We start from the raw sequence: 14651 nt of genomic DNA, 5'->3' as shown, positions 1-14651 counted from the left end.
CCAGTTATTTTGGCGGGAACCTTGGTTTGTAGTTTTCAGAGCTCTGGAGTCGGAATTGCCCTTTTTATGCGAGTCGATGCTTGCACAGAAAATACAGAGTTTGGAAGTAATTTGAGGAATGATCAAAATATTTCTTTTCTGAAGACATAATTTATTATTCATTTGAAAACGAGCGTATATGTAAACTGGGATAATTAATGTCGGAGTTAGGCATATCCTTAGAAGTGAGGTTTAATTTTGGGCTGGATATTTTTTGTCGATGATTGGACCCTAAGTCAGAGTCAGGTGTCAGTTCATTCGATCCCATATATAAAAAATTGATTGATCAAAACGAAGAATGTGATACATTTTATTATAATCATTATTAATCTAACGCTACTAATGTATAAAATGTTCTGCAGAAAATGAGTTTATCGCCATCTCTATTTGTTGTATAGTTGTGTAGAGTCAAGCTTATTTTTTCCAGGTCTTTGCTATAGGATACGAAGACTATCAACTTTATTTCCGTACTGGTATAAAAGAAGACAACCTTTGTGGGGATTTCTGGATTAGAGTAAATATCAGGCAATCTGAGGAGGATGAAGGAACTTCGATCGCTTCTCTTTCAATCGGAAATCGAGGTGAAGGAATGAAAGAAAGTCAAAGAGATGAGATCCTCAATACAATGAACGAAGGTATTTCAGTAAGCTCTGACATATATTTAGATAATATGAAGAGAGACTCAATGGGTGAACCCCCATTAACGAATCAGCAGAAACTCGACGACCCTTGTCAGGAGCAACACCTTGTTGACTCTGAGCCCATTGTAGATATCATGAAGAAACCCGCTTTAAGTGAACTCCAGTTAGAAACCCAATTGGAGCCCAATGTTTACTTGCAGCAGGAAGGAAGTTTTGGACTTGAGAGTCAAATATCATGCACTGATAGCCAGATTCTATGCCAATCAGATGTTTTTTATGATGCGATCCCTGGATCCCTTAATCTCCAAGAAACAACTGCTGCTATGTCAGAACTCGATGTTTCAAAAAATTCAGTTCCAAAAGAATCAGTGGACGAATTGGTTGAGGATTATATCCAGCAAAGGTAACAAAAGTTGGTCATTTTTTTTAAGAGGCTATGCTGTTTCTGACAAAAGAAAAGGCTTTTGTTTCACTAAAAGGCAAAAACGCCATCTCTCAAATGTTTTCCTTGATGGAAAAATTTTTTCATGGCAATTCGTCTGACGATAGCTATTTGAAACATGCCGTACTTTTTACGGGGATAGATCTTCCAAGGGGAAAAGGGGATGAGCCAAGACTGGTGATTGCCTCTGCGTTTGTCTATGGAATGGTGTCAGGCTAGACTGGAGTGTATGAGCCTAGGTTACTCAAAGGAAATCTTTGAATTCGAATTTTTCGATTTTTGAAACTAGGGGTTTAGTACTCAAAGTTGAATTTGGGCTTGAGCCTGAAATCTCAAAGGTGTTTTAGGGACTCATCAGGCAGAATATCCATTTAAATTCCGAGGCTTTAATTTGAATTTGAGTTATAATAGTGCTCTTAAAATACATTTAAATTTGACTGCACTTGCCTTCTAGGGCTCTAATGTGAGAAATGATGAGATAGCTAGGACACATTCTACGAACGAATACCAAAGATTGTCCTTGTCGGTCAAACGAAAAGTAGGTCGTCCCCGAATGGGGTGGGAGGATATCATAAGGAAGGATTTAAGGAAAGTGGGAACTTCTTGGGAGGGTTTAAAGAGGAAGGCTTTGAATGAAGTGGGATGGAGGAGGAGCATGCATAGGTTTGTTAGCCTTAGGTCGCTTGGTGTTGCAGTGAGTTATTAGTAGTAGTAGATCGATGTGGCATGAAATTCTGCAGAAGAATATGTCATCGAATTACATGGAAAAAACCTGATATGGGCAGTTTTTGGTGAATACTGCTGAGGCACCCATGAGACTCGCATAGGGACCCTTGCATGAGTAGTGCCTGGGTAATCAATGGCCTGCGTTCCCCCTTTACCAAATTATGACTATGTTTTTCTTGTAAAGGGTGAAACTAAATTTGAATTTACCAAATTCAGTTTAAAAACAATTGTAGATGTTTGAAGTCAATGGATGATATTCTTTTTAAGCGATACGAATGTTGTTACGTGCCTCCGCGAAGCCTAAAAGTATAAACTCACTAAACCGAAGTAGATAATTATTTATGCTTTCAGACCCCTTGGCAGTTTTTTTCTTTCTTTTTTACTATTGCTGGGATTCGGAACTTTTGAGTGCAAATATATCAGTCAAAGTCTTAGATGGGCATTGAAGGTACATCTTTCTTGTTTTTCTTCTCTAAGCTTCGTGCATGGGCAGGTGCAGAAAAGGGCCCTTTCGCTTGGAGTCTCTTGCTTTGTAAATTTTTCCATAATTTTCCTGAGGCTTCGCTGTTTTGACTATTTCTTGTCCATCAAAATAGGCTCCTGCGTTTTTATTCCGAAATTTAAGATCCCCCTTCGAAGTCGTAATTCCGACTAAATTTGAAGCTTGTTAATCAATAAAAAAAATCCTACTACTTATAGACCTTGCGTAATCTATAAAAGTTAGAGGTGGAACGCTAGAAATACATTGTCGTACCGAATGTACAATGCTAGGGTTTGATGTGTAGTTTCATAGTTAATTAAATTTTACGTTGAACTGAATTAAATTAGTATCAAGCACAATGCAAATATATCTGTGTAAATCCAAAACACTTGTTCAGTTTCCTGGATAATTTTTTCCGGGGCTGTTTCGGTCTTGAAAAAAGTATGCAAGCTTTTTGTATTATGTTGAATCATTTATCTGGGAAGTTTTTCTTTTTAATGCTTTAAAGATTAATTTTGCATAGAGGGCTAAATAGTTATTCGGTTATCCAAACTTTTTTTTTCTTGTCGAAGAACTAAAGTTTTATCTTCGTTACACCTAATAATTACGGGCTCAGCTTTTCGTTGGGGATGCTTTATTTTGTTACAATAAAATACTCATTTAAACTTCTACTTTTACCGATCATCTATACCAATGCCGATCATCGGTGCCACTTTTACCGATACCGATCATCATCACTGGCCCTTGGGTATTGACATTGGCCTTGGCAATTGGCCTAATGGACCCTGTAATAGTTTGGATAGTACTTTGTTTCCTTTTATAGGACCGAAGATCGAGACTGTGAAACTCCTCAAACTGTCATGGAGGATGTCATTAATGAAGAAGATGTCTCGCTAATCCGGCCAAAAACAGTGAATTTGCCACCACCTATTGAATTAGAGATATCCCATGAAAGATCCCTTTCCAATAGAAGAGGAAGTAGTGTCACTTTATACAGCATTGCCAGTACAGTCCAGCTCTTTGACTATAATTGGATCTCAATATCGGCTGGGGAGTACCATTTATCAACTGAGAAGCTTTCTGATTGGTAAGTACTGTCTGAGGGTTTATTAATCAAATTTCTAGGCTGCTCTTCCAAAGCAAATCAAAATTTATCAAGTTAAGTGAGTTGATCAGCAGCCAAAATGATTAACTAGAAAAGTAACAATGAAGAAATTATTGGAAGGAATGTCTTTGGCAATAATATAACAATGGTTTATTTACCCATCGTCGACAAAAGATTATAATGGAGCGAAAGAATAAAAAAGAAGAAACTCAACACGCCCAAGAAAATGAAACGCTTCAGTTATTATTGAAGAAAAACGTTGTCTATTCTGTGTCACTTTTACCTCTGACTTTACACGAATGCTGGACCACTGTTTAATTTGATTATTCTCGATCACTGGAATTTTTTGGTGGCAGGCTTGCTACTTGGCCCTGTAAAAAAAAAACAACCAGTAACTGAAAGGTTGATTGACGCTCTGTGAGCCAGCAATGGCTGTGCAGGATCTTTATTCTTATATATCCTTTTAAGAACAGTAGAAACTTTGCGTATCTAAAGTAGAGCTCCTTGATTTTATCGATGTCCCTCTCTGCAAGTAGACTGGACGCACCGGTAAGGTAAATAACATGAGGTTGCCACACTGAATGATAAATTGAATATTGCGGTTTCCTTGAGTACCGTCCTCGATTCGGCAGAACAGTCCCATAAGCACATTTAATGGCGGGAGTTGTTTGCTTGGTTTTGCCAATGGTTTCTGAAATCATTATGCCAAGACATTTCAAGTTTGATACTACAGGAACTAAACGATTTCTGAGGGTAACACTGCGGCTTCTTTCCGCGTTCAATGTTAGAAAATTGCATTAATTGCAGTCGGTTCAGGTTATCTTGTAAATCTGCTTTCGGTCTGCTGAGAAGAGAAACATCATCAGCGTAGGCTATGTAAGATAAGTCACTACCATGAAGTAGAAGAGGTGATGAGATGCGGCTCAGGCTCTTGAAGATTGCTTGTTTAAAAATGACAGGGCTAAGAATATTGCCCTGCCTCACGCCTCTTCGGATTTTAACAGGCTCTGAAACTGTACCTCTCCATTTGACAGTGTCGAATTTTCTTACCAAAATTTTGGAGTTTTCACATTACTTGCCGTTACGCTACTGTGCAATAGAATCCGTTGCTTGCATGTGATTGACGCTATCGAATGCTTTTGGTATGTCCATGGGCGCATATAAAGAGGTGACATTTCTCTCCCAAGTCCACTAGGTCATTAGCCAGATGACAACCAACAAATTTTTGGAATCCAAACTGGTTATCTCCAAAAAGTTCAGCATCTAGCTTGGGAAAAATAGCATATTCAAACACTTTACTAAGGATGCAGGGTACACTGGTAGGTCTGTAAGATTTACGATCATTGAGATCTTCCCCTTTCTCTGCAATAAATGTTATGATCCCATTTAGGAAACCATTGGATACCATGTCCCTGGCGATACAAATCTGAAAAAATTTGACGATGGGAATAGAAATATTTGGGTTAGTTTTTAAGGTGTATAATTGAAAGGCTGTCAGCATGTACCCCATTGTTTGCTTTAGATTGGGCTTTTCTTACGGCTGTCTTAACTTGTTCCGGTGATTTGGCAACAACGCAATGCTCCCCCGAAAAAACGTCCAAACCGGCTTGAAACCTTCTCTTTATGCTTTTGGTCTATGACAAGATTCTCATCTCCATAGCTTAAAGTGTATGTCCCAATCATGCGATGTCAGAGAAATATTAGGTGTACTTTCATCAGGTCAGATTATGTTTTGTCACGACATCTTGTTGCCTGTAAATAGTTATCCGGTAACGCGGTATTTTTTCAGCTCAGCTTTGTACCTGCGTTTTGAGTTCCGTCTCAACTCAAATACGGTCCCGTGAGTGGTCTTCCACATGCAATTCAAATGCTGAGCCACGTTTTGTGTGCTGTTTTGCCGTCTGAAGGTCTACAGACTCGGTTGGGCCGAGAAAAAATGTTCATGACTTTTTTTTTGTTTGCCTGCTTTTTTTGAATGTAGGGGAACCAGTTATACTCGCCATTTTATGTATTATATATGCTAAACCATTTTGTTTTCCCGTCGCTTAATAACCTCTTTCTTAAGGAGAGTTCTATATGCTCATGCAAAGCTGGAAGTTAACCAGGTGATTATTAAAGCAGTAGATTTGCCTGTCGATTTGTTTTCTGGATGAATCTTTCTTAATACATTCTTACTAAGGGGTCGTAACCAAAATTTATTAAGTCTCGTTTGTTTTGAATTTATATTCAGTTTGTCCACTTCAATATGAGAAAAACACCAGAAGAATCAAATCATGCACTTTTTCCCTTTTACAATTAAATTGTGAACAATGACATGTTTTCAAGTTTGTGTGCAATCGTTGCGATTTGGCATTTCAGCTTGCAGAACAGGGAATGGTTCTCCTTGTGACCTTAAAATCAAGTGCTGGGCCTTTCAAAAACGTGTTTGAATGTCACCAGCCGCAACGAAAGGCATCCAGCTTTTAATAAGCTTATCCAACAGTGATTCTGCTTTGAGAACTTGAAAACCTCAAATCAAAACTCAAATAAACCTTTTTTTCCTAAGGGACAAACCACGGAAAAGAAACATTTTAACAATTTCTTCGGAAGGGTTTTTTTGGATCCACTTTTTCAGTATTCAGGTATTTTGTTATTTGGGCTGCTAGAATGGGTTAAATTTCAATATTTGGGCTTTTAGAATGGGCTAGACCAAAAAGACATTTTCTTCCTTCAAACATGCCTTTCTCGTAATATGATTCATTGGGACAGGCAGGTCAAAGGAAGTCGATATGGCAATTAGTTTTTTTATTATTATTATTATTATTATTTACTTTTTTTAATTTGGCTTTATATTTCGAGTCTGCGCTTCATAGAATTAATGAATTTCTTGTAATAGAAGGTAAACTTTTATTTCCTTTATTACGCAAAGGAAGACTGATTGCCCTTATTTCTTTTTTCTTTTTTATAGCAATGTATAGCATAAAAATTGAAACATTTGTTTGGTAAGGATAAAATTTTATCTTTGCTATAAGGATCAAATTTCAGATTTGTTTTCTTTAGCTCCTTGACCAAATATGGCCATATTGTTTGTATATGGGATTTGCAGATGGCGACTACGTTATTTTCAGTTTCTTTTTTTACTCTGCTTTTTTCTTCTCTCATTCCTTTTTTTAATATTGAAATGCAGATTCACTCTATGATTTGTAGGTGTCGTGCTCGTCAGCAAGATACAACAAGTGTTCGTTCCTGGGATGTAGCAACAGTGAAATCTACTCATAAAGTCGCCAGTCAAGAGAGTGCTAGTCCTAAGCCAAAAAAAAAAGGAGTTCAGGCTGGGTCTGGATTTTGGTATCTAGAAGGTAGATGGCATGGATGTAAGTTTGATTTAGAATGTTGGGAAGATAAAGACGGCGTGCTCAGTATTTTCACGAAATCAAAACGCGTGAGTTTTTTTTTTCTTCTTTAAGTATTAATAGCAGAATCTAATTGGATTGCAGAAGTAAATCTTGGTGATCCAACCGGGACATGTGTGCCTACTTTTTTTTTAAGTAAGAGGATAACATTAATCAACTCTAAACGGACGGATTATGCGAAAACATTGGGGAACTTGATCAAATCTCGAGTTTTTTAGTGGCAAAACTATATGTGTCTTGAACAGTCTTGGAAAGTATAAAAAAATCAAATTGAATATTTGATATACAATGATATTAATTGTTGAAAGATCTATCAGATCAAGATTATATTTCACTGTAATTTTATTTTCTTTTTCAATGCTGTAAGAACTGGAGAAGAAAATATTCGTATGTAGTTCATTTTCAGTGAAGCGCCAATGACGCAGTTGGCTCTAGGTTTTTACAATCAAACAGTTCGTGGTAACGAACTGTAAGTAAGGAGCGAGCCGACTCAATAATAACAGAAGCTCTAAGAAACGGAATTTGGATGCCAATAGATACAGCAAAAGAATAAGATTTTAATGCTGATTTCAAATATATAGTTTTCATCAAGTTTAGTTCTACCCATAAAAAGTTACGTGCCTGAGAAAACCTGCCTGATTTCCGATAAAAGAAGGAAACACCCCCAAAGAGCCAAATACTCTCAATAAAAATCATACTATAGAGTTGAGATTATCAGAGGGCCCTTTATGTAGTGATTACAAATTCATATGTTCCATAATGTGGAATTTTGTATTTTTTGCCAGAGCAAAGATTATTGAAGTGTGTTAATTTTTTTGTTTTTTGTTTTTTTTTTTCCAGAGGTGCTTGTATAGACCCAGTGGTCCTAGAATATCGCAAAAGGGCTTTTTCAAACGGAAATTAAAAGTTCTAGTGCCCTTTTTAAATGACCAAAAAATGGAGGGCAACTAGGCCCCCTCTCACGCTCATTTTTTTTCCCAAAGTCACCCGATCAAAATTTTGAGATAACGATTTTGTTCAGCATGGTCGAAAATATAATAACTATGTCTTTTAGGATGGCTTAATCCCCCAAAGTCCCCGGGGGAAGGGCTGAAAGTTATGAATTCTACCCAATGTTTACATATAGTATTGGCTATTGGGAAGTATACAGACGTTTTCAGGGGGGATTTTATCTGGTTGTAGGGGGGGGCGTTGTGTCGACCCCGGAGTTTTGTTATATGATCTTTGAACTATTTTTAACAAAATGGCCGTGTCAAAACTTTTATCGGATGTATCTGGGGAAAAACGGGCTTTGGGGGGAGGGGGGTTGGCTATCTGCCCTCAGATCGTTTTGAATCTTTTAAAAGGACACTAGAACTCCCGATTTCCAATCGAATGAGCCCCCTCCGAAGTTGATGCGACGGCCCCTTCCATATGAAGTGCCTTTGGGAAAAATATTAATAATAAATAAATAAATAATAAAACATTGGAGCCGTATGGCCTTTACTATAGGCAACGCTATAGCGTTGCCTCTGATAGCTTGAATTTGTTATAAAACAAAGTTTTTAGTTATTATTGCGTTACGGTCAACGTTCGTTGTTTTCGTCGGCTGTGTCTTAGTGAAGGACGAAGGTTGAAGCTTAATTTAGCTCCACAACGTTAATTGAAACAATGCAATTTATGAATTTTTTGGACTTGAGAAGCCATTTTTTGTGCTTAAATTTATCTAATACATCTATTTGAAAAAAAATTCTACTGCATTTAAACGTCTGTTTATTTTTGTCTACTCCACCATCTATAAAATGGATAAAATGCGTCACCTGTCGACGAAAGACAAAGAATGCGAAGAAAGTATAATTTTGAGGCAGTGATAAAAAAAAAGAAGAAAAGACAAACCAAGTATTTCGGCAAAGCCTCATCTAAGCCTAAATTCTAGTGATCAGGATATCAACTAAAGAGAGTTGACTTATCACAACCAGACTCGCGCAGAAGTAATAGATAATGTCATAGTCATGCCTTTTTGGATTTTAGGATCGATTAAACCGCTAAGAAAATAAAGGAAGGGATTGGATCAGTTTTTGTTGCCAGCATATGTAGTCCTAGGATCCAACCAAGCCCGATGGTAATGGTTTGATAATTGTTTGGTAAGAGCTGGTAATAGTTTGGCTCATAGTTTTGTCTTTCTAGGGTATAAGCCTTGTCTGATTTTTTGTCGGAGGAGGGGGGGGAGAAGTTTCAATATCTCTTACAATACGCCTAATTAGAAGGGGGTGAAATTTAGCCAACCACTGCCAACAGCTACAGATTTGACTTCGGATGCCACTTCTTGATACAACCTTTGTTAGGGATCGGCTGCATTCTTATCAATTGTATCCCATCACAAACACTTACTGGATCCAAACTACATCTGGTAGGGATTAGTAACTAGGATTTTAGCTGTGTCTTTGTGGTTTTGGGTCCGAAAACTTTTAAATTATTTTCTGTTAGAAGTATATGCCTTAAGAGCTATTAGGTCTTAAGATCATTTTGTATAAGATCTTTGTTTTTGGATTTGGCTAAGGTTTATACAGTCGTAAATCATCCATTTTGTAGACGATCAGTAACAGTAGGGAATTGTCGGGGCTGTTGCGCAGGAAATAAAAGCAACAAATTTGTATATATTGAAATTTGTTAAAAGTAGTCTTTGTATTGTATTTGCGTGCACTTAACAACTGTTTGTAACGTTCCCTGATTTCACAACAAACCTTTAACACAAAACGACACGTGTATGTTTTATCTCTGTGACAGTGGAAAATACTGTCACTTGTGCTACTCCAAAACTACTTGCGGATCCAGGGGGCTGGGACCCCCCCCCCTTTTTCTGGCGCCCTATTTCCCTGTTTTTTTTTTTTAATAAATTTGTCAATTTAGTCAATTATTGGCACCTTTGGCACATTGCCCCCCCCCCCCAAGATTTTAATCATTGGCGCCATTTTCACATTGAGCTTCTCTCAAGATTTTGCTCTAGATCCGCCTCTGTCCACAACTGAGACCTATTGGCCAAAGCAGCTGCCACACCTTTAATTGTCTTTGAAGCAGAGGTCTAGTTTTCTCTACATATGTCATAAAAGAGGAGAGAAATAGTTTTATTGTTGGTATTACAGGAGTTCAGATAAGTATCTATATGCCTTTAGTTTGTCCTTTTCATTTGGTTCCAAATTCATTCAGTTGAGTTGAACTTATTTATCACTCGTTGTAAATACAAATGACAAACGGAGTATAATATAAAAAGAGAAAAAAAAACGAAAAAAAATTGCTTCTTCTCCTACTGTCAGATCTGTTTCCTTTTTCTGGAACTATCAACTACTGAACATAATTGAAATCCAACATATTTGGTGAATTTATGAGTAATTCATGGATTTAAGTATAGTAGGCCTTATCTAACAATCCTTATTTTATCTTCTTTTTTATTTTATTTCGTTTTATACTTTCATAAGTACTTGTCAATCCCTTCCCGCAAGGATCAGCAATTTTTATTGGTTTTATTCCTACTCTATCTTTCAGTTACAAGTCAATGTTCACAACATCGTCTATTGTACTATTGTCTATGATTTTGGGAGAAATCATATCTGTTTGCTCACTAAAAAGAATCTGTCTTCACCAGTTAGATTGTCTTCTAGTCAAGAAACAGAAAATGAACTTTGGCTTTGTTACATTACTCACGGTAAGTAGCTAGATTTTGGCAAATCATCTCAATTTATTAATATAATGCTGATGAGAAGGGAAACCCTTTGTATAATCTGGAAATAGGCTTGAAATCTGCAAATATTACTTATTGACTATTATTAATTTGCTAGAATGTGATCTTTAAAAGAAAGTAGATATTCGAGTCTAAATTTATGGATAGGCATAACCTTTTATTGGATGGGGGTATTCAGCCTTTCTTACATCTTTCATTACTTATGTATATTTTTCAGCTTGTTCTTTTTTTGCCGAAATGAAAATTTGTTTCTCAGGAACAAAATAGGATATTAAATTTAAACTTTCAGGGAAACTTGAGGGGGGAATAAATTGGATGCACTGAAGAAAAGTATCTTTAGAAGAATAAAACATACCTTCGATTCTATAGATGGATGAGCCTTCATTTCGGCTGGTAACTATAAAATAGCCTATAAACAAAATCCTTCTAAAATCCGTGATAAAAAAAAATAGCTGGATAATAATGAATGAATATAGGTGTTATTTCGAAAGGACATTGCAGATAATTGGGGGAGTACCATAGTGAATAAATATAGGATCTATTCTGAACTGATACTCACAGTCAAACATCGAAAGATTGAACAAAAATTGAATAAGTGAAAAATATTGAACAGCGAAAACCAAAAACTAAAATAACATACCACTCTGACTTAACTTTGCTGTTGAAGCTGTTCACAATTGACCTATGTGTTAACTCGGAATTTGACCTTGAAAATTGCCTTTTTAAAGTAACCCATGCACAAGCACCATCGTTGCCAATAATTTAGCTGAGTAATACTAAGCTTCCTTCTGATTCTGGATTCTGCCAATAATATTTTCATAAAAAATATTCCTAGTAAAGGGATACTAATTGGAGTGGGGATAGCTGTTTCCAAAATGAATTTCGGCATCAAGGGTATTATCTCAATTTCAAAACGATTCAATTGTCAAGCTTGGTTTTGAAGTAAAAACGAATCATATCTTAGATTTCTATTTATGATGGAAATATATCCAATGCTTGGACTTTAGGAAATTGTCTGATTCAACTTAAACTAATCTCTTATAGGCTTTTTCTGAAATTTTTGTTACTTATGATTTCAGTCCTGTCGGAGTTATCATTACTTATGTTTTTTGCGGACTTTTGGAATAAATATTCAGTCTTGTTTATGTTTTTTGAATTGCAGTATTAAATTGAGCTTTTGTGTCAGCTGACTTGTTATTTGAGCCTACATATTTTGCAATAGGAACACTTATTACATCTTTTGAAAATTTAAATTTTTGACCTTCTGACGAAAGTAGAATGATACATTATTGGGCCTGCTTAAGTCCTCATCCTTTAATTCTTTCGAAAATGACTTTGAATTTCATTGTTATAGACATGCGCAAATAACGAAAGGCACGTTCAAAGAATTACATTTTGCTAAGGGAAACTCATCAAAAATCCTGAAAATAGATGATTTAAACAGGAAATGGGGAGAAACTTGGAGGGTTCTAGACATTTCGTAAGAGTTTCAGCTCAAAAGAAGCCCCTACATACGTGGTTGTATCGCATCGTATGAAGAGACGATAAGAAATATGTTAAATTAGTTTCTTAGATTGCTTACTTCAAGCTGGTGTATGATGGAATATATCTAGTATAGCTTCCCATCTCGTTTTTAAGACATTTTTTTAAAGAACTTTTTTTTAATATGAGCTGCCAGATATCCAAATTAAAATGAACATAAATTATAATGAATTAAAAAATTAAACGTAGAAACGAACAGAAATTACAATGAAAAATTAATTAAAACTTGATGCAGAAATAAATTATCGCGAATATGTTTGCTACTGCCGCTCCTCTGTGACTAGAGTTTCTAAAAGTCTAGGGTTTCGTTTGCCCTTTTTTAAAAATCAAATAGACGGCTCTAACTGAAAGTTTTGTTTGGACAATTGATTCTTCCAACCATTTGAAAGGAAATGATCTATAAAGAAGAAAACATTAATGAATATTACTGTTTTATTGAAATATATAAATTAAGTGACATTCTAACACCTTAAGGCGCCTAAATGCCATGTATACTTTAATAAAAACGAGATAAAAATAGAGAAATCCAATCAATATACTAATAAGGTTTCCAGGTGAAAAAATCTCGATGCACAAACGTTTGTGACGATTAATTTGGTTTAACTATTTCAGGGGACTCTTACTTCCGTTATTCTTTGCTTCCTTCGAAGTCCCTTGCTTTCAAGTGTACGTATTAGGAAAACGTAAATAACCCAGCTAGATTACATTAAAAAGTCTGACTCTTGTAAATTTCTAAGTTTATTTATTCTAAGGAATACACATTATTTTAATAAGTAGACTAGACGCATTTAAATTCGCTGTTCGATAGAATATTGTTGACTCTGAATACGACCTATGGCTATGGCTATACAGGATCGTAACACTTGCTTTAGCATATTACATCCAACGAAGAAACTGTACACACCTGGCTGTCTTTCTTTTTTTTTTCATTTAATATTATACTGTAGAGTGTGGCCGACTTAAATAAAGTAAATTATGCAATGAACTGGGAAGCGTGAAAATCTCTTAAATTGTACGGGAGGGATTGATTTAAACTCCTCCCCTTGGTTACGCTACTGCTGGCAAAAACAATATCTCACTCGAGTATTGATTCCACTTTAAATTATCTTAATTAAAGAATTATCCTGAATGAGGCTCCTAACATTAATATTAATTGCCAGTTCTGATATTTTCTTTAAATCACTGTAATTTACGCAACTTGTTTTTTTTTTTCAGTTTGCCGCCTATCTCATCATCTTGTTGGAAACTTTGACACAAGAGGGATTTTTGCTGTAACTAGTAGGAATGCTCTGCTCTTATCTTCAGCTTTGCAGGTAATTTGTTGATGTCTTGTATTTGTCGCTATTGTGTTGATGTCGCTATCTTTTATTTAACCAGATTAGCTTTATTTTTTTGCCTCGATGTTTTTGATATAGTTAGTGTAATAATTTGCCACCCACTAAAAGTACGAGCAGAATCCATAACAAACAAGAAATAAAGTTTCCAAGACCATTTGAATGTTATAATATTAGTTCATATTAATTATTAATTTTTGCTCAGCCAATAGAAATTGTGTCCTATTTGCAACAAGTAAATTTGTTTCTCTCCGGTTGTCAGCATTAATACCTGTATTTATTTTTGCATATTTCAAAAATGTGTTTGTAGCATGCAGCAGCGCATGCTAATCACATAGTTTAGTTTGATATCATGGATACAGTGATGCCAAATGGGGGAAGGTCAACTTGCATTCGCCTCTCCCCATTTTGATATTTCATTGAAAAAAAATTAGAAAACAATTTGCCCCTCCCCCCTAGATTTTGGAAAATAAATTTTGCCCCCCCCCCCTCCGCCAGGATATTTGTAAATTGTCGCCTCTGCGGGGAGGGATTATCATGTGTTGAAGACGCTTAATATTACGGTCCTCGCGTGTGCACCTTATGTGTATAAAAATGTCAACTTTTGAAGAGAAGGAAGAAAAGGCTTTTAGGACTTTTCTATTGGTCATGAATATAAATTATGTACGGAAAAAGCAAGGATATATTTTATAACTAGGTCATTTAAGCCTGATTAAAAATCTATGATTTTTTATGAATTTTTTATGCCATATCTAGAAGTTAAACTTAAAGGATTTTTGTTGGCTTTTGTTATTTGGTTGATGTAACTTGAAATTTTGTATATAGGAGGCAAACTATTTATGCTGAAAATTTAGAAAAGACCCTAACACGAGAACTCAGTTATGCTCTACTAACTTAACATGACAAACTAGGCTGTGACACCTTAGTATTACAAACTTATGTTACCACGTTTTCTTTTACGAGAGGCATTGGAATTTCCTGAAAAGGAATTGACTTGCGTTCTGTCTCTTTTTGTTTGTCTGTAGTTTTCTGTTTTAAGATATTTGTTCTCTTTTAAATCAAACTTTGTACCACCCATACATTTACCCATTCTTTTTAATATGTTCAGAAATATGCATCTTCGTCGTTTTGACAAACTTCTCTTTTTAAAGGGGTCAACCACCAAAAGAATGAAGTTTAAATCTTAAGACTAGTTTAAACAAACTTACTACTAAACACTGCACCCTTTTTT

At 35.8% G+C, this 14651-nt stretch overlaps 1 protein-coding gene across 1 annotated transcript in view; it reads left to right on the top strand.

Annotated features, from left to right (window-relative positions):
* Positions 1-14651, top strand: part of Pex23 (tectonin beta-propeller repeat-containing peroxin 23) — a 112016-nt gene that overhangs the window by 39219 nt on the left and 58146 nt on the right. The window contains exons 7-11 of the mRNA XM_089096602.1: positions 467-1083; positions 3153-3416; positions 6621-6855; positions 10349-10508; positions 13302-13399. Of these exons, the coding sequence (XP_088952728.1) occupies positions 467-1083; positions 3153-3416; positions 6621-6855; positions 10349-10508; positions 13302-13399 (1374 nt within the window). The remainder of the gene's footprint in view (positions 1-466; positions 1084-3152; positions 3417-6620; positions 6856-10348; positions 10509-13301; positions 13400-14651) is intronic.

This window comes from Artemia sp. Qi Xiang Cuo, chromosome 11 (assembly GCF_049724085.1).
Source record: "Artemia sp. Qi Xiang Cuo chromosome 11, ASM4972408v1, whole genome shotgun sequence".
Taxonomy (NCBI): domain Eukaryota; kingdom Metazoa; phylum Arthropoda; class Branchiopoda; order Anostraca; family Artemiidae; genus Artemia; species Artemia sp. Qi Xiang Cuo.
Note: the sequence above shows the minus strand (reverse complement) of the source record. Positions and strands in the feature narration are given on the sequence as shown.